Here is a 21,011-nt window from a genome sequence, read left to right on the forward strand (position 1 = left end):
GCCTACATTGAACACCTTCAAGAGCAAACTGGATGCTTATCTTGCTGGGATTCTATGACCCCAGCTGACTTCCTGCCCTTTGGGCAGGGGGCTGGACTCGATGATCTTCCGAGGTCCCTTCCAGCCCTAATGTCTATGAAATGTATGAACCCCCTGATTACAAGGGGGTGGAAAGGTGCTGGCAGGCAGAGCTTCTGAAAAGTGCCAAAACAAGAGAACTGAGCCCCAGTTACAGGAAGCCCATGGCACTCAAAGTGCCATAGTTCCCTGAGCAGCAGAAATGAGGGGAAAGAGAGGCACGCACCCCACTTACAGGAGTGCCTCACCCCACCAGCCAACTATGGCAGTGCTCTCACACACCTACTATGGGGCAGTTACACCATACAAGGCACTGCACAGCTCAGTCTTGCCTTTGGGCAGGAAGCAGCCAAGACCTGCTTCCTGGTTACAGGAAGGTCCCTGCTGCTCCAAGGCTCCCTCAGCCACATTGTGGCTCATACGTGACAGATGTAAGAGCAGGGCGGTCACTGTGTCCAGAGTCCCTTTCCTTCGCACCCCGTTTTCCTGCCTGCCTTTTATCTTGCCTCACCCCTTTGCACCAGGTCTTCCAAGGACTGTAAGAACAAAGACCGAGACCAGGTGTAAGCCAACATAGCCCGAGCAAAAGTCGAGTGGATGCAACTCGTCCCTTTTCAACCCTGATGTGAAGGGTTTCCAACACGCTTAGTCTGCTCCAGAAACCTGCAGCCTCCCCTGTACACCCAAAGTAACACCTCTGCCAAACCTCACAAAATAGCCTAAGATTTGGCTAAAGAACAGCAGAAGACCTGTGCCTTGCTTATAAGCTGGGGCCCAACAAGTCCTGGCACTCAAACCTTCCACAGCTCACATAGACCTGGTCTTTCCCCCACAACTCTATTACCTTTGCCTCCTGGTTGCCTGGCATGGTTTTCTGCTTTGGGATCAGTTCAGTCCTAGTTGTCCATCATCTTCTTTGCTTCTTCTTCCGGAGGCAGAAAGAACAAGACAAAAATGGGATGTAAGTCAGCACAATGGAAGATGCATCTGCAGGCCCCAGCTTCTCTCCCTCTTTTGCCCTTACCTGGACCTGTGGCCACTCTGTCCTCTGGAAGGTGGGAGGACAGACATCTGTGGGCTTGGCTGTCGACATCCAGGCCAGCCAGAAGAAAAGTACCATGGGTCAGGACTCTGGACAGAATTGCTAGGGCGGCACCAGTAGAAGTGACCAGAAACCCTGCTTACAGGGTGGTGCTTCCTGCACACAGCTGGCTGCTGGGGCATGAAGCCCAGAGAAAACCTGCAAAGCCCTGAATGCCAGCTGACAGGTGCCTCTGGCGGTCTCGATGAGGGTCAAAGCTGCCCCGTGTCTGGAGGATAGAAGGGCCGTGACTTTAGCCTCCTCTCACAGCAGGGGGAGCTTCTGAAAAGCACCGAGGCAAGCGGAAAAGGAGTCTAGAGACCTCAGCCCAAGGTACAGGAAGGTCGCAGCCCTCAAGGTATCAGAGCTCCCTGTGCAGCAGAAACGAGGGGAGAGAGACACGCACCCCGCTTACAGGAGGGCCTCTCCCCCACCAGCCAGCTATGGCAGTGCTCTCACACACTTACTATGGGGCAGCTACAATGGGCAAGGCACTGCACAGCTCAGTCTAACTTTTGGGCAGAGAGCAGCATGCACCCTTTTAACAAGGTGGCTGCTCTGTCAGCAGTGACTTGCAGGAGTGGGCCTGGGCCCAATTACAGGGCAGCCATGCTGTGCCATCATTGCCAGCAGGTGAGGAAGAATCAGAATCAAAGGGGAGGCAATAGGGAGGGCAGCCTCCTGTTTGCAGGGCAGTCCGCCTTTCCCCTGACAGCTCTACAAGAGCAACAGCCTCCAGGGCCGAGACCTGCTTCCTGGTGACAGGGAGGTCCTGCTGTCCAAGGCTCCTTCAGCCACAGTTTGGCTCATATGTGACTGAGACTTAAGGGTAGGGAGGTCACTGTGTCCACAGTCCCTTTCCTCACACCCTGTTTTCCTGCCTGCCTTTCATCCTGCCTTGCCGCTTCGCTGCCAAGTCTTCCAAGGACTGTAAGAACAAAGACCGAGACCAGGTGCAAGTCAACACAGCTTGAGCGCACATCGAGTGGTTACAACTTTTCCCTTTTCAGCGTTGATGTGATGAAGGTGATCCAACATGCTTAGTATCCTCCAGAATCCACAGCCCTCCCTGTAATCCCTAGGAAACCCCTCTGCCCAACCTCATAAAATAGCCTAATATTTGGTGAAATAAAGAGCAGGAGACCTGCATCCTGCCTGTCAGATGGGGGGCCCAGGACATCCTGGCCCTGCCAGCCTTCCACGGCTCATGAAACTCTTGTGCTTAGCAAACTCTCTTACCTTTGCTTCCCGGTTGACCGGCATGGTTTTCAGTCCTGGTTATCAGTTGACTCCCATCTGTCGGTCCTCTTATTTGCTCCTCCTTCTGGGGGCAGAAAAAAACAAGACAGAAACAGGGTGTGAGTCATTGCGGTGAAAGACACATCTGCAATCCCCAACCTGTCTCCCTGGTTTACCCTTACCGAGTGCCACTCTGTGCTCTGTCCGCACAAAGGAGGGAGGGAAGACATGTGTGGGCTTGGATGCTGACATCTTTGCCAGCCAGAAGCAGAATGCAATGGGCCAGGACTCTGGACAGAATTGCTAGGGCAGCGCCATTAATAGTGACCACAAGCACTGGCAACCCTGATTACAGGGCGGTGCTCTCTCCCCACAGCTGGCTGCTGGGACATGAAGCCCATAGAAAACCTGCAAAGACCTAAATACCAGATGAGAGGTGCATCAGGTGGTCTCGATCAGGGGTCAGAGCTGTCCCATGTGTCCAGAGCACAAGAGGGCCACAACTTTAGCCTCGTGTCACAGAAGCCACTGAGCCCAAAGTGCTAAACAAGGCCTCCTCCCCTCCTCGCCAGAAGGGGTAGGGGTGCACCCTGCTTACAGGGTGCCAGGGGAGGCCATCTCAATAGTGCCAAAGCAGTAGAACAGAGGAGCAGAGACCTGGACCTGAGTTACGGGAAGGTCATGAAGCCTCAGGGTCCCAACATGCTCAGTATCCTCCACAAGCCCGCAACCTTCCCTGCTATACGTGGGTGTCATCTCTGGCCAGCCTTTCCGAGTGTAATGAGATTCAGAAAATCAAGGGGACCTGCACCCTCCTTACAGGCTACAGGCTGGGCATAGGGGCGAAGAAGTACAGCTGGCCGAGTGGCAGGGCACTCGTCTCCAGGAACTCGGATATGGAATACATAGCCTTCTCTCAAAAAGGATGGCAGGAACCCTTCATGCGAGGTACCAATTGGACACAAGAACATGCTAGCCACCCAAAAAGAGGGGGCCTCTACCCTGAGATACAGGGAGGTTGCTTGCCCAAAAGTATTAGAGGGGGGCCTAGTGCCACCCCAGGCCAGAAGGCATGGAGATTTATAGCGTTGTTTAACCCCCTAGGTGAGAAGGTGGAAGAAGGCTACGAGGACACATCTTGCCCCTTTTCCAGCACTGGGAAGAAAATAAAGTACGCTGCAATGATTTTAAGAACAAAAAGAAAATAACAAACGCCATCGCTCCCAGGCACTCCTCTCTATCGGCATCCACACTCTCACAAGGGAAAAAGACTGCTCCCAGGCCAGAAAGGAGCTCCATGCTGCAAACCGCTTGACATTGAGCCTTCCACTGGAAAATCCTCCTCCACTCCAGGAGGGAAAGAAGGCTGAGACCAGCACCCTCCTTACAGGGCACAGTCCATCTGACTAGCCAGACTGCCCTCAGAGGGCAAAAGGGAAATGCCCAGATCCCTGATTACAGGGAGATCCCTCAGGCCAGCCGAAGGAAGGAGCTGTCACCAGGGGCACATAGTGACCTGGACCCTGCTTACAGGGTGGTCCACAGCTCTGCAGAATCTTTCCTTCCACTAAGAAGCATGGGACTTGCACCCCTGTTACAGGGCACGGTCCAGCTGACTAGCCACGCTGCCTGGGGAAAAAAGACCATGAAGGCCCAGAGCCCTGCTTACAGGGAGGGCCCTTAGCCAGCCAAAGGACAGAGTTGTTCCCAAAAGCACATTGAGACCCAGACCCTGCTAGCAGGGTGGTCCACAGCTCTGCAGAACGCAGTCCTCCACCAAGAGGCATGGGACTCACACCCTCATTACAGGGCGGCCCAGGAGTCTGGACATGGTGTGCCAGGCACAGATGCAGGAAGGACGACAGATGCCTGGACACAGGGAACGGAGAGGAGGCCACAGGCTTCAATCCAGCCACAGGAAGGTCATCATGCTCTGGGTTCTAAAGAGTTTGCTGTCACCCCATGAGACTCAGCTCCTGTCTGCAAGGCCGTCCTGTGGCACCGCGCTACAGACTGCTCCAGCTCTCTCAAGCAGGTGGAAGGAGGCTACACCCACCCTGCTTCCAGGGGCACCTCTCAGACTGGCTGGCTATGGCAGCAGACCTGGCCTCCCAGTTACAGGACATCCAGCACTACGTACGTATGTTCAAATCCACTCTCCTTTTTGTGTGGTAGGAGGCGGCATTCACCCCGCTTATGGGAGGCTGTGCCGTTGGCAGCCGCGTCTGGCAGCTGACCTGGACCCTGATTACAGGGTGGCTGCACTGCACAAGACCACCAACCAGATCCACGGCCTTTATGAATGAGGTGGCGGTGACACATGCCTTGCTTACAGGGTTGTCCACCTGACTGCTGCACAAGTGCAACAGCATCACGGGCAGAGACCTATTTCTGGGTTACACAGAGCTCGCTCAAAGGTTCACACAGCCAAAATTTGCCTAATATATGATCGAGACCTAAAAGGAGGGAAGTCACTCTGTCCAGAGTCCCTTTCCTTTGCATCCCTGTTTGCTGACTTTTTGCCTGTCATTGTTTGCCCGCTGCTTGTCCTTCTGGCACCTGCAAAAAGGAAAAAGAAAAAAGAATAAGAAGCCAACCACACAAAACAAAATTGAGATTGACAGTCTGGGTGTAAGGAATGGAGCCAGAGACTGAGACAGGAAGTTTCAACGTCTCTCTATTTAGACCTTCCCTGTAACCCTTTGATCTGTCTTCTGTTTGAGGGACAAGCAGAAATTAACTTGTTCAGCTTCCAAACATAGGGCAAGTTAGAAATGGAAAGCCATGGGCCAGAAGCCTGGACGGAACTCAGACCCTGGCACAATAGACAGCAGCAGAAGGCACCTGGCATCCTACTGACAGGCTGGTGCCCACTCTCAAACCCCGGCTTTTGTGGCAGAAAGCCAACCGAACAATGGTTGCTCACATGGCGCGGTTCAAGAAAGCAAGCAGAACCACACCTGGAGGACAATGGGCAGAAACTACAACTTTCCTGACAAGGAAGTCAGAGGTCTCAAAGAACCAAAAAAGGTTCAGAACACCCACACTCAATTGGGGGATGTAACAAAACCCAGATCACAGCAGTGAGTGGGTGGGTGAAGGAGTCACTGTCCACTTGCAGCTGGAACAGATCTGAACCCAAGTAACAGCGAGCTCACAACCACCTCTGTACTAAACAGCTCACTGTCTTTTAAAGAGAAGAGGTACGTGACATAGCTCCGGTTCACAGGATCCTCAGGAATACACCTGAAGCCTATCCTTGCACGAAAACATCGGGAGCCAAGAGACGAATACTACATATAAGGAGGTGCCAGTGATCCAGCCTCCTGAGGCCCCACCAATCCCAGGGTCTACAGCTTCGTGATAGAAGCAAAAAATAAATAAATAAATAAATAAATTAGTCACCGCATCGAAACTCCCTTACCTTTCCTGGGCTGCCATGGTTTTCTTCCCTACTTGTCAGCCAACTCCCGCTTGTGTGTCATCTTTCCTGCTTCTCCTACCAGGGCCTATAATAAAGAGAGACAGATAATGCATTTAAGTCAACACATCGAAGGACGGGTCCACAGGCCCCAACTTCTCCCTCTTTAACCTGTACCTGAAGCTGCTGCCAATATGTCCTGTATCCATGGAAATTGGGGAGGGAAGACACCTGCGGGCTTGACTGCTGACATTTGGGCCAGCCAGGAGCAGAGTGCAATGGGCCAGGCCTCTGGACAGAACTGCTAGGGCAGCACCGCGAACAGTGACCACAAGCACCGTCAACCTGCTTACAGGGCAGTTCTCCCTCCACCCAGCTGGCTGCTGGAGCATGAAACCCAGAGAAAACCTGCAGAGATCTGAATGCCAGCTGACAGATGCCTCAGGCACTCTCAATCAGGGCTCAAAACCACCCCGTGTCTGGAGGATAAAAATGTTGTGACTTTAACCTTCCTCTCACAGCAGCCGCAGTGCCCAAATGAGTAAACAAGGCCTCAGTCCCCAAGCCAAGGTCAGGGGTGACCAACCCCTGATTACAGGGGGGGGGAAGCAGGGGCAGGGGGAGCTTCTGAAAATCCTGAGGCCAGCAAAAAAAAAAAGGGTAGAGACCTGAGCCCAAGCTACAGGGTCACAGCACTCAAGGAACCAGAGCTCCCTGTGCAGCAGAAAGGAAGGGGGAAAGAGACACGCACCCCGCTTACAGGAGGGCCTCTCCCCCACCAGGCAGCTATGGCAGGGGTCTCACACACTTACTATGGGGCAGCTACAATGGACAAGGCACTGCACAGCTCAGTCTTGCCTTTGGGCAGGATGCAGCATGCACCTTTTTAACAAGGTGGCTGCTCAGTCAGTAACCACTTGCAGGAGTGGGCCTGGGCCCCAATTACAGGGCAGCCATGCTGTGCCATCATTGCCAGCAGGTGAAGAATCAGAATCAAAGAGGAGGCAACAGGGATGGCAGCCTCCTGCTTGCAGGGTGGTCCGCCTTTCCTGATAGCTCTACAAGAGCAACAGCCTCCAGGGCCAAGACCTGCTTCCTGGTGACAGGGAGGTCCTGCTGTCCAAGGCTCCCTCAGCCACAATTTGGCTCATATGTGACGGATGTAAGGGCAGGGCGGTCACTGTGTCCAGAGTCCCTTTCCTTCGCACCTTGTTTTCCTAGTAGGCTTTCACCTCGCTTCACCGCAAAGTCTTCTGAGGACTGTAAAAACAAAGACCAAGACATGGTGTAAGTCAACACAGCCCTAGTGCATGTTGAGTGGCTGCAACCTCTCCCTTTTAAGCCACTGTGAGAGAAGATATGTCTACAATCCCCAACTTGTCTCCCTCTACCTTTACCTGGACCTGCTGCCACTCTGTGCTCTGTCCGCAGAAAGCAGGGAGGGCAGACATCAGCGGGCTCGGATGCCGACATCCCAGCCAGCCAGCAGAGTGCGATGGGCCAGGACTATGGACAGAACTGCTATTAACAGTGACCACAAGCACTGACAACCCTGCTTACAGGGCGGTGCTCCCTCCACACAGCTGGCTGCTGGGGCATGAAGCCCAGAGGAAATCTCCAAAGCCCTGAATGCCAGCTGACAGCTGCCTCAGGCAGTCTGGATCAGGGGTCAAAGCTGCCTTGTCTGTCTGGAGCACAAGAGGGCCACAACTTCAGCCTCCTGTCACAGAACACAGAGAGCCCAAAGGGCAAAATGAGGCCTGCCCCCAACCCGGCCAGAAGAGGTCGGGGTGCAGCCCTGCTTACAGGGTGCCAGGGGAGGCCGTCTCAATAGTGCCAAAGCACCAGAATAGAGGACCAGAGACCTGGATCCAAGTTACAGGAAGGTCATGAAGCCTCAGGGTCCCAACATGCTCAGTATCCTCCACAAGCCTGCAACCTTCCCTGCAATCTGTGGGTATCGTCTCTGGCCAGCCTGAGTGGAATGAGATCCAGAGAATGAAGGGGACCTGCACCCTGCTTACAGGCTGCAGGCCAGGTGTGGGGGTGCAAAAGTACAGCTGGCTAAGTGCCAGGGCACTCATCTCCAGGAACTCGGATATGGAATACATAGCCTTCTCTCATAAAGGAGGGCAGGAACCCTTCATGCAGGGTACCAAGTGGCCACAAGAACATGCTAGCTACCCGAAGAGAAGGGGCTCCTACCCTGAGATACAGGGAGGTTGTGTTATTAAAGTATTAGAAGGGGAGGCCTAATGCTCACCCAGGCTAGGAGGCACAGAAATTTATAGCGGTGCTTAATACCCTGGGTGAGGAGGTGGGAAGAGAAGGCTACGAGTATGCATCTTTCCCCTTTTCCAGCACTGGGAAGAAAATAAAGTATGCTACAGTGATTTTAAGAACAAAAAGAAAATAACAAACACTTTAATTCCCAGGCACTCCTCTCTCTCACCATCCACACTCTCACAAGGGAAAAAGACTGTTCCCAGGCTGGAAAGGAGCTCTCTGCTGCAAACCTCTTGACATCGAGCCTTCCACTGGAAAATCCTCCTCTGATCCCAGGGGACAAGAAGGCTGAGACCGGCATCCTCCTTACAGGGCACAGGCCATTTGACTAACCAGACTGCCCTCAGAGGGCAAAAGGGAAGGCCCAGAGCCCTGCTTACAGGGACAGCCATCAAGCCAGCCAAAGGAAAGAGTTGTCAAAGGTATACTGAGACCTGCACCCTGCTTACAGGGTGGTCCACAGCCAGCCAAGGGTAAAATCTGTCTCCAAAGGCACAGGGAGACCCAGACCCTGCTTACAGGGTGGTCCACAGCTCTGCAGAACCCAGTCCTCCACCAAGAGGCACGGGACTCGCACCCTCATTACAGGGCAGCCTAGGGGTCTGGACATGGTTTGCCAGGCACAGATGCAGGGAGGACAGCTGCCTGGACACAAGGATCAGAGAGGAGGCCACAGGCTTCAACCCAGCCACGGGAAGGTCATCAAGTTCTGGGTTCTGAAGAGTTTGCTGTCACCCCACGAGACTCAGCCCATCTGCAAGGCCGTCCTGCTGCACAGCACTGCAGACTGCCCATCTCTCAGGCCAGTGGAAGGAGGCTATTGGGTTACAGGACTCCTCTCCAACTGGCTGGCTTTGGCAGTGCACGTAGTCTCCCAATTACAGGATACCCAGCGCTACGCACGTTCAAACTGCCTGTCATTCTTGCATGGTAGGAGGCAGTACACGCCTTGCTTATAGGGGGCTGCACCACTGTCTGGCAGCTGGCCTAGACCCCGCTTACAGGGCTGCTGCACTGCACAAGACCACCAACCAGATCCACGGCTTTAGAAAAAAGGTGGCCATGACAAACGCCTTGCTTACAGGGTTGTCCACCTGCTACCTGACTGCTGCACAAGTGCAACAGCATCAAGGGCAGTGTCCCTTTTCTGGGTTACAGGGAGGTCACCCAAAGACTCATGAAGAGAAAATGTGGCTAATACATGATCTAGACCTAAGGGCAGGGAGGTCACTCTGTCCAGAGTCCCTTTCCTTTGCATCCCATTTCTCTGGCTGGCTTCCCTCCTTCCTCATCTCTTCCCTGCTGCTTCTCCTTCTGGTTCTTCCGAAGACTGCAAGAACAAAGACTGAGACCAGCTGTAAGCGAACAGAGCCAGAGCACACATCTAGCAGCTGCAGCTTCTCCCTTTTGAGCCCTTACATGAAGGGGTTTCAATGCGCTCAGTATCTTCTGGAAACCTGCAATGTTCTCCGTAACCCATAGCCAAGACTCTGGCCAACCTCACAAAGTAGCCCAAGATGAGGAGAAATAGGGACAGGAGACCTCACCTAGCTCCCAGACCAGGGGGCACATGAGGCTGCACCATCCCAAATCTCCTGAATCCCAGGGTATACAGCTTAAGGATGAGAAGTGGACACTGACCATCTCAAAATTCTCTTACTTCTGCCTCTTGTTAGGCTGGCATGGTTTTCTTCCCTCCCGGGCAGCTCACTCCTACTTGCTTGCCTTGTTGTCCTTCCAGGGGCCATGTGGGTTGACCCCTGAAGGGGATGCATTTTGCATGATTTGGGGCTGCAGCCTCAGGTGTCCGGTCCATTCTCCGACATTTGCCTCCCGGAAAGCCAAGCCATCAACGCTACCACTAATCCCTTTTCAGCAAGGGACTCTGCATCTTGTAGGCGTTCAGCACGCAGTGGTTACAGGACAGCCACTGTAGAAATGAAAGCAGGAAGGGGGTGGGGGAATTTGGGTGTGAAATGACAGGAGAGGGGAGAAACAAGTGGGGGAGCATGAACTTGGAGACAAAAGAAACCAGACACCAAGGAAGTGCCTGACACATCAGGTTTATTAGTCTACAGCAGGCCACCGCACACCTGCTTCTCTGTCGTCTTCTCTGCTTGGGGTCACGACAGGCTGCACTGGTGGTACGAAGACACCAGGGTGGGGGAACCACTCCCCGGCCTGGTCACGCTGAGCACCAAATCTGACGGCCACCCCTCGCATCAGCCTGCAGCGGGACCCTCAGGCAGGTACTGGGCTCCATCCTGTTGTGACCTGGAACGAGGCCATTGCCTCTTGAGAAGCCGCCTTCTCTAGAGTCCCAATGACTCCTGCTGACAACCAATGTCCAGAAGCCAGGCCTGCACAAAGGATGGCTTACTCTGCCTTCCCTCCGCCCACCCCTCTGAACATGGTCTGCTGTTGTGTGCGTCAGCCCAGCCCTGCTCATGGGTTGACTTCTTCCACTGCCTTTCCCTGGGACACCTGAACAGGACGCAAGAGCCACACTGGCGCACAGAACAAACCATGCCTAGCATGGCACAGCTCAGGGCTTCGCCGTTTGGTAGGGAAACTGAGTGGCGCCACGGGAGGCTAAGGCGGCTCCGGCTGCAGCCCTCCTCACTCGCAACGCTCACACTGCCCGGGCGAGGGCGAGGCCCCCCCTCACGGCCGCCCTCTCTCCAGCACCTTTCTCTTGGATGTGCTGGGCCTCAGCTCTCTCCACACTAACCCCCGCCCGCCACCCCCTCGGCTCACCCCCTGCCTTCACCCAGCAGCAGAGCTGGGCCTCAGGCGCCTCCTCCCTGCCCTGGTCACCCCCTTGCTGCTGCCCCAGGCCCTGCCCCTTCCCCTCAGCCATGGCTTGGCCCTGCCCCTTTCCCCTCAGACCCAGCACTGCCTTTCCACTGGGCCCTGCCCGTGCTCACCCCCTTGCTGCTGCCCCAGGCCCCGCCCCTTCTCCTCAGCTTCAGTTTGACCCCACCCCCTGTGCCTCAGTGAAGCCCCCCCCCCCCCCTCAGACTCAGCAGTCCCACCGTTATTTCACCCAGGCCCCTCCCCCTTTTCCCTTAGCCCCAGCTCGGCCCCGCCCCTTCGGTGCTTCTCGTCTTCCCAGCCCCACGTCACCCCCGCGGCCCCTTCCCCTCCATGCCGCCTGCTCTCCCTTGTGGGCCCTTGGGCAGAGGTTCCCGGGCCCGCTGCTTCCTGCCAGGCCCTAGCGCCGGCTCACTGCACCTTGGCCTGCCCGGCCCCTCATGCCTACCTCGAGGCATCGGCTCTGTCCTGCTGCCATGGCCTTGCACCACTGTGGGACCGGCGTGGTCCAGGCCCCACCCCTTCTGCTCATCTGGGCCCCACCCCCAGCCCTGCTTGGGCTGGCCCTGCCCCATCTCTTCCCCACTGCCGGCCCCCTTGGCAGAGCAGGATGTGTGTGTCTTGTTCATACCTGTAAAAAGAGAAGCAGTTGCAGAACTGGATAGATGAAGGAGTGCATATATAATTAGAGGTGTGAGGGACTAAAGAAATGTGGAGATAAATGAGTAAAGGAATCAATACATCTGTGTATAAATGCATCCATGCTCTGTCTCTCCACTTAGAATGCTAGCTGACTTCTTCAGCTGTCGCAAGACTATCTCCTACAGGGCCTGCCTAGCACAGCTATTCTTTCTCCACTTTGGAGGAGCTGAAATCTTCCTGCTCATTAGCATGGCCCTTGACAGGTACGTGGCCATCTGTAAGCCACTACGCTATGCCACCGTGGTAAACAGAAGGGTCTGCTTGGCCTTAGTGGTGGACGCCTGGGCAGGGGGATTCATGCATTCCATTATCCAAGTCACCCTCATTGTTGCTCTCCCCTTCTGTGGCCCCAACAAGCTGGACAACTTCTTCTGTGACATTACCCAGCTGATCAAGCTGGCCTGCTCTAACACCTACATCTTGGAATTCATCATGTTCTTCAACAGCGGCCTGGCCGCCTTCATGTGCTTCCTCCTCCTGCTGATCTCCTACAGGGCCCTGCTGGTCCAGCTGAGGGCAAGCTCCTCCCATGGAAAGAGCAAAGCAGCCTCCACCTGTGTCACCCACATCATCATTGTGTTTGTCATGTTCGGCCCAGCCATCTATGTCTACTGCCGGCCCTTCCGTAGCTTCTCCATGGACAAGGTGGTGGCCGTGTTCCACACCATGGTCTTCGCCCTCATGAATCCCATGGTCTACATGCTGAGGAATAGGGAGATTCTCAGTGCTATGAAGAGGCTGCTGGACAGATCTGGCCTCTGGAAAGGAAAATAGAAGAATGCCAGAATAATAGAAATGCAGAGATCAGAACATTTTTGTTGTGCTGGGCAAGGTTTTGTTTGAGTTGTACTGGAGCAGCACTTTAATCATGGTATAGGTTCTGCAAATTAACCACGGAGCTCCTCTGAAGTATGCTGGAAATTAACTTTTAGAAACTTAGTATCTGTGGAGTACAGTGATTCTTTACACTGTGGGTACATTACACACGCGCTTTAAGGCGCAGTAGCCTATTGTACTGCACATTAACTTGTCATGTAAAAACCCATGCAATTACACTAATGCACAGTAAAATAGGCTACTGTGCATTATGCATCACTTGAAAAATGGCATTTTTCATACTGCACATTAGGGCAGCTTAATGTGCATGTATTTAGTACCTGACATTGGAGGTACTAAATCTAGCGTGCATTAAAAAAAAAAAAAACAAAAAAACAAAAACACATTAATGCAGGTTTTAATGGTGCAGATCCTATGGTCTAATTTTCTGGGTCCATAGAAAAACTTTGGAATAAATGTATTATCCATGAAGTGATCTATAATATCGATGGACAGGCTCCACTACAGCGGTATAGAAACACTGTATTAACTCTATAGCAGGGTTTTTCAACCCCCGGTTGACAACCCCCTGCTCTATAGTATCTATGGAGTAGCTATAAATTAATTTGGTATAAGCCAGGCAGTAACTCTATATTAACTGTGGAGTAAGTCTACATCACCTGCGGGGCAATTCTGTTACCTCTGTAAATATATAGCCCCAAATCCTATATGGCTAATTCTTGTTCAGGCTATTACAGAAAGGTGTGTCACCTCATGACCCTTAATCCTAGTTCATCCTAGAAAATGTGTAGTTCCTCTACTGCTCCTGCAAAGGCTGATCCTATTTTGGCCTGCAGATCCATAGTAGTAGAAATATCCCTACTAAATGTACTGCCACTCCCTTTTGCCTAGTAGCCAAGTGCTTAGAGCACTTCTGGAAAAGATGGGAGTCTTAAGGCCTGCAAGAGGGAACTTGACTCTTGCAAACCTTTCCTCTTGGTGGGCCAGTTTTAAGGGGAGGGATAGAGGATGCTCTGCTCCCACCATTTGGAGGAATTCATCTGAGAGGTGGGGGACACAAAATTTGTGCCACAATAACTGTGTGGCAACACATTAGTACCTCTGGATTGTTTTCCTTTTATATCTGGAATGAGCTGGTAGCACCCAGAGAGTAACACTCTAGTGACGCTATGGTCAGAAAGGCAAAGTCTGAGAGCTGTGGAAAGTGGAAAAGAAGGTGGAACTGAGTGTGAGGTTGGCAGGGACACTGGTTGGATGAGGAGCAAAATGGAGAGGATTTTCCAACCTCCCCCCCTCAAATAAAATAATAATGTTTGCATTTTATTAAGCCATTGTCAGCGCACTTCCCCAAGCAGCCAAAATGAGGATGAGCACACTGCTGTGGCAGTTTAGGCATAGTAATATCAATGAATGATGGGATTTTGTGCTGGTTAGGAATTATTATGCTGTAATTGCACTGCCCTGTAAAGCTTTTTATCAGCCTTTTCCACAGCATCCTAATTTTGCCTCAAACTTCGGTTACTGAAGATACATTCAATATGTTGGCCTGTGGAAGTAACAGTAGGAAGCCCCAGACAACAGGAAGTGAGCAGGGACAGATCCATAGACAGTGTGGTGGCATGGCTGCAGACTTCACCCCCAACCTGTGGCTGTGCCCCCAATGTGCAGTGAGCTCTTGCTGGCACTTCAGAGCAGCTCCTGCTGAGAGCTCCACGTGTGCCATGAGCTCATCCCCTTCAGTGGTGTGCAAAATGAGCTGTCTTAACTAAGAGATGTAAAATGAGCTCTTTTAACTTATCCACCTCACCTTATCACTGCAATCCTGAATCTGCCCACGGTAGCTAGACACAAGTCAATGATGTGACTCCTTTAGAAACTCACACCTCCCATGGATCCTCCTGGAACTAATTCAGACAGGTTCTCAGAGGAAAGGAAGCTTCTTGAGGCCTCTTGTAGACTTTCTTGTCTCTCCCAGATATGCTATAAAGGTTAGAAACACACGAGAAGTAACTTTAGGAACAGACTTATCAGGCTTGGCCACAAGTAAAATTTAAGTCACTATTTAATTCTGGGTACAGTGGGTTGCATCACGACTGATAATTCTGTCTCCTTCAGCTCTCCTTTGGAAACCAGATTTCAGTGTTCGAGTGCACATGAATAAGCAAATGTAATGCTGATTAGGAAATGGAATAGGCATCTCATTGTAGTTCCAGTATTTCAAACTTTGTTTCTGGGTCGATGTGAGAAGAAAGGTGCTTCATTCAGAAAAGGTAGGACACAATGCCAATGGAAAAAGAAAACTTGCATCGAAAGCAACATATTTCTTTTAGAACTTCAATGCGCTCCAAAAAACCTCCCCCCTCCGGGGCATCATTTGGACTGGCCCAAATAAAGTTTCAGCATTATCAATAAGGGATGCCTTTTTTTTTTTTTTTGCATCAGATGAATGCAAGGCGCTTGGACTCTTGCACTCCTTTCTAGCTACTGGACGAGCTTCCACAGGAGCAATGGAGATCTCGCCTAGGCTTTTCTAGTTCATCACCTGGGACTTCTTCAGGCACTTGGAGTTGTGGGTTCAGCTGCCCCTTCCCTGGTGGAGTCTGGGGCCAGCAGCAAGAAAATAGAAACTCCTTTCTGGAGGCTCCTGCTCCCAGGGTAACACCCTTCTTTTCGGGCTGCTTTGCACATTGTTTCATGCTTTTCTCTGCGTTCACTTCAAAATGTTTCTGGAGTCTTGATATACATGGAAGTGTTCAGCTAGACACCAAAGTTTCAAATGACTGCTATCATACATATGCAAGGAAATAAGTGGACAAATCACTCAGAGCAATATTTATCTACTTTTTTGAAGTCACAGAAGATTTTCAACTTTTTAAATCACTTAACCAAGTAATAACATCTACACAATTGTAAAGAAACAAATGCATTTCATTTCCTTTCATTACTAATGGACCTCCAAGTAGTTGTATAAGAGTTAACACATATACAAACGTTTACTATGCAATGCACAATAAATATGTTTTTTTTACAGTATGCAGGACTCGCTCGGTGGAATCATCTGATCTTTGTTAAGCAGGGATCTGATAGTCACGTTTGCCTTTAGACATTAACATCTATGAAGAAAAGATTTATCCTTCAGTCCTACTATTAGATCTGCAAGTCAAGGCAGCTGAATTTCTCGGGAGCATCTAGACATTATTGCAGCTGCAGCATTGCTTTCCCTATGCAACAGAGACATCATGCCATGTGCACGGCTACAGGTGCAGCAAGCAGGCTGTCAGGAGCCCCACTGGAAGAATTATATGGCTAATATCTTGGGCACTACACTGGGTGTATAGCAAATTTCAAGAAAAGGTAGATTTCCAAGAAAAAAAGTTCATGGGGGTGAGAAGGCTCTGGTCAGCAAAAATCGTGAGCAGGAGGACGGTGTTCCTAGCTAGAATGACAAAGATACAAGAATAAAAACAGTACAAAGAACAGGGGCTGTGTCCGAGTTACATTGTCAAGAAGCATCCCTTTGTTCCCTAAAAAATCCACTTTAAAAATAACATGGTGGGGTTCAATTCTAAGAGACTGCAGTGTCCACACAGATTTCAGTGGGGTTTGTTGTTGTTGGGTTTTTTTTTGTTTTGTTTTTTTTAAAGAGAATTGTGAGCATTCATATGATATGACTAAAAGTTTTCAAGTATGTATTTGCTACTTTATTGGCAGGGATAAGGCAAGGATAGTTTGAGAAAGTTCCCACAAAATAAAACCGTTTTCCCACTATTCCAGAAGCTTGCCTCCAGAAATTAGTTGTTAAATGCTAGTTCTTCTTGCACAAGCAAATCCATCGCTAACATCTGGAAACACAGAAGGTATCAACATCACACAAAATCAACAAGATGCCTCTCTCAACTTGCCCTCCTACGTGGATAGACATTTTCCTAGTTGAAGAGTTGTAACTCCTAAGCAAGCCACATGAAATCCATGCAAGTAGATTCAGTTTTTTCATTCCGGTAGATGAAAACAAAACTTAGCCAGAGATTGCCTAGTAAAATCCACCTCTGAAACCCTCTTCAGAAGGCCACATGTTCAAGGCTTGACATACAATCACACTCGTACTCTTATTTCCCCCCACGAGCGCTCTTCCACCTTCTTGGTAACAGGAGCTAAAAATTACGGAGTGAAATGAAAAGAATGGACTCCCGTCCTGAGCTGCAGGTCCCTACTTGTCTGGCATCTGTCAAAGAAAAGAAAGGTCTCTTTTTCCTTAGAACTGACTCAATTATATGAAAGAGCAAGATCTCCTTGAATGCAATGCATCAGGGACATTAGAATTAGTGAACTGGAGTTTGACAATAATAGTATTGTTTTGAAAGGGAGTTAACAATCATAATGACAGTTATAACCGCATAGGAAATGTGTGTAGCCATCCTTATGCAGTCCCTAGTGGTTGGAGAGGGTGATTTTATTTAGAATTAAGGTCCCAACAGAAACACACTTGATTCTCCAACATTTCAGGAAAAAGGGAGTTTGGCATTTCATCTCACTGGAAACCAAATCAGAACTCTGAAAACAAAAGCACCCAAGGCTAGATTCTAGTTCACCTATTGGGTGTCTAAGTCTATCTAACATGCCTGGGACAAAGTACAGACAGTCAAGAAGCCTGAGCCCAAATCCATTCAATCTTTGCAGGTTAGTCCAAGATTGACCTGGTAAGCAAGTCAACAGCCACTTATCGTAAAATCAATTAAGTCTACATCCATCCAGTTTTATCTTCAACTGGGTTTAGCCATGTTGAAAGCAGTTGATGTGCACTGAATGTCTGCCGAGTTACTGATTTGAACCAGTTTCTAATTGCGTATACCGGTTTGTGTGCAAGTTGTGTCCCTAGCCTGGGTGTCCAAGTATGATTCCAAGGTATCCGCCTCAAGTACCTGATAAGCCATATTACATGCGTTTGTCACAGAGTGCCACTTGACTGTAAGACTGAGTCCCAAAAAAAAGCAGCAATGAGAAGGAGGAAAATCCACTCACCTTTTGCAATTGCTGTTTTTTCAGGGACTCGGGCAAGTTGAACTAGAGTCTATGTATGGAACTGAAGTAATGGCCACTTTTCTCAGTGTTTGAGAGTGAAATGTCATCAACTCTGCACAGGACAAAACTGAAAGAATTTAGGGTGATGTTGGTCTCCCCTGAAGGTCTAAGTATACCAATTGGGTTGCTTACATGGGCACCTAAGACCAAAAATGCCACTTATGTGCAAGATGGCATGCTGTACCTGGGGTGTGTGGATGACTATGCACGACTATAAACTCACAGAAACTGGGCATATGAACCAGCAACAAAACGTTTTTAAGAGCCCCCGTCTTTTCCCTTAAATACTTGAGTGGCTAGGGCACTAACAAGGGCAGCCAGAGATCTCGGGTCCTCCTCAAGAAGAGGATGTTTGGATCTGGGCATCGCTGACCCCCCACAACAGTAGTCTAACCACTACACCAAGGGCCAGACAATGTCCAGCCCTTTCCCCAGTGCTCCTTTTTAAATATGGCCCCTTGGGCAGCCATGGAAGAAGGTATGTAGGAGATACCTCAAGTCAGAAGAAAGAGAACAAGCCAGAGTGCGTGATCTGGTTAGATGGCCGTTAGCCTGAGTGGGGAAGGCCCTAGATTATAGCTTACAACCTTGCTCCCACTGAGGTCGAAGCTTTATCCCATGTAGTGCCCTCTATCCATCTTTATCAATCACTATATTAGTGGCTCATCTTGAAGAGTAGCATTGGGAATGGCTTTTATAATAGTTATAGTAGTGCAATGAGAGATTGGTGAAGCCAGGGTCCAAATCCCCCCATGACCGAGGAATGCCTAGAAACCAGGAACTCAAGCTCCCTGAATGAGTGCCATAGCCTCTCCTCTACAGGCTCAAAGACAGCCAAGTGTCTGAAGCCGTTATGCATCCACAAGGGGTGTGCATATAGGCCTGATTGCACCTGTCCAATCTGCACCACTATTTGGCCATGCATAGTAATCCATGCATGGAGAGCTACACATCCACAAATAAATGCCTGAGTGGCATTTTTTGCCCTTAGACAACCCCAACTGTCATGTATATCACCAAATCAGGTTGCCTACATACCCAAGAAGGGAACAGAAGTTCACCCTCAGCGACTGTGGTTGGGCTAGTCTTTTGTGCACTATTTTTTCCACTCATCATTATTTTTCATATCAGTCACAAAAATTCCAACATCATATTCAATGTGATTACTCCATCCATTTCCTTCTTTATTTTTTCCTTCCTTTTTTCTCACCATCTTTTCTATATTGAACTCAGGAAATCAGGCAGCATGTATAGTTTTATTAGGGACACTTTATTTAACAAAAGATCAGGCTTCCTGTTAGAGAGGACTCCTAAAAAGGTTAGCTTTCTACCAGAAAAAGGAGGGAAAAGGAAAAGGGCACACATGCACTCACCTGCCACAACACTTGCATGGTTGTTGTATTATTGTATGATCTCTGGGAGGGGTAGTACATGCCTTAAGGGTGCCATTCCATTTTGACTCCTAAATTCAGTTTGGTTATCTTGAAACATTTCAAACAATTAATCTTGTAGTCAGAAAAAAGGTCTGCAAGTTGGGGCGGGGGCGGGGGAGGGGGGCGGCAGTGGTCCACAATTCACTCCTTATGTGCAGTTGAGGGACTGAAACCCTGCTCCAAATACAAGGCTCAACTCCAAAATAATTTTATTGTCATGTATGACACCTCTACAATGGATTAGTGATGGAGAAACAGCAATCATCAAGGGATGTTTTCATTTCCTCAAAACCAATCATTAAACACTTGAGGAAACAAGTGTTAGCACTAGAGACCGACTAAAAGATTTGAGTTGGTTACACACAAAAATAACCAGTTAGGCAACCCAGAAACCTTGGATTGGCTCCATAGTGATACCATAAACAGTGTAGACCTCCTGTTAAGTTTGAATCCTTTTATCTTGTATCACAGTCATTTTAGCAGGCCTTTAATTGTGTTAAGTTAGGTTGAGTTAACATAAGGAAGACTAACTGAGCTAGCCTTTCCTAAAATGTTCTCTCACCTGTGGCTCACAGTTTTCCATACTACCCCCCTTAGTGATACTATTTTAAGGCATCAGATGGGAAAATGAGATAGCAATGTTTGGAAAAAGTTTAACTTGTATCCAGTGACCTGGGTTGAAGGTGTTAGAACATTTTAGACCAATCTAGAGTGGCTACATACTGGTCCTATTCAATTTTCTCTCACGTTCTTCTAAAGGCTACTGGTAAGTACCATAGGAAGAAAGGCTCAAGAGAACAGTTTGCCACATCCTAGGGATGCTTTAAGTTTAAAACACATGCCATCTGGACTCTGTAGGCAACCATTATGTTCCAGCACCTTACGGATCAAGTATTTGTGCCACAGAATCATGTGGTAGTGTATACAGATGTGTGGCAAAGTGGGAGTCCCTGGCTAGCCACAGGGAGAGTTTCCCACCTGCCTCTGGGCATGCTGCCCACCTGTCTCACCTGCCATGCCTTGTTGCTAATTAATTAAATCCTTAATTAACGTAGGAGGCTGCCCTAACCCTGATATTGGGGGGAGGCGGGGGGCCTTTCCACAGCTCTGTTCTGTCCCTACACCGTGGCCCGGGCCTCGCAGATGGCATCTCAGGCAGTTGGCTCAACTGTCCCCTTTGCCCATTAGCTGTGATCCCAAATCATGGGACCTTTGGCTTCTGTAAGCCCTGGCCCTAGCTCAGGCCAGTCAGGACCCCAAGCTTCTTTGCTCAATGTGCATGTCCCTTGCGGTAGGCCCCTGGCCCTTGGCTGGGTTTCACCTCCTGCCTGCACTTAGGAAGGAGGGTCCCCCATTCCCAGCTCAGGTGCTCCTGGAAGTGTGCCTGGCCCTGCAGGATCACTCCCCCAGCAGGCTCAGGCACCACTAGAAGCTTACCTGGCCTACCCTACTCTGATGTTATATGGCCCACCCAAAGGTGAAGGCTGGGGCTAAGGCATGCCTACTCACTTCCCCAGTGAAAGGCAACTGGCTTGGTATCTCCTGGGGGCTCCCACATCACTCAGAGCCCCACCAGGCCACCCACTCCCAGCAGGGTGCAGTTTTAGCTCATATCCAGAACCAGGAGCCACCAAACCATCCCCTACAGCTCCTCCCTTACCTCCAAGATTTTTTTTTTTTTTTATTAATACCAAGTATCAAAAACACACGACTTTTGTCACAACCGACAAAAACACCATCTTTCCCATTTCACAACTCAAAACCAACAACATTCATCCACACCCTATACATATCTACCCCCTTCAATCCATCATTTCATCTCCGTACCTTAGCACTTAATATAATCCCCCTTATCACTTTCTGTATTATTCCCCCATTTCCAAAAACCACCTTCCCCATATCCATTTTACTTTCGACTCGACTTCCCACACTTCATCACACTCAACACTTTTTTCCAACCTTTCCGCAATTGCTCCCTCTCCCATTCCAATCTACTCTCCTCCCAAGACCACGCCTCTCTGATTCTTCTTTCCTCTTTCCT

General features: G+C 50.1%; 1 protein-coding gene and 1 pseudogene across 1 annotated transcript; both read left to right on the forward strand.

Moving 5' to 3' along the window:
* Positions 1-3,307, forward strand: part of LOC112548703 — a 5,148-nt pseudogene extending 1,841 nt beyond the window's left edge.
* Positions 3,308-11,672: 8,365 nt separating this feature from the next.
* LOC106723252 (olfactory receptor 4N2-like) lies at positions 11,673-12,395 on the forward strand. Its single transcript, XM_014527319.2, has one exon. The coding sequence runs from the start codon at positions 11,673-11,675 to the stop codon at positions 12,393-12,395; it is 723 nt and encodes a 240-aa protein (XP_014382805.2).
* Positions 12,396-21,011: the final 8,616 nt, after the last annotated feature.

This window comes from Alligator sinensis, unplaced genomic scaffold (assembly GCF_000455745.1).
Source record: "Alligator sinensis unplaced genomic scaffold, ASM45574v1 scaffold1548_1, whole genome shotgun sequence".
Lineage (NCBI taxonomy): Eukaryota > Metazoa > Chordata > Crocodylia > Alligatoridae > Alligator > Alligator sinensis.

What these genes read in the sequence shown, in the direction of transcription:
- LOC106723252 (XM_014527319.2), top strand. Translation starts at nt 11,673, where the DNA reads ATGCATCCATGCTCTGTCTCTCCACTTAGAATGCTAGCTGACTTCTTC.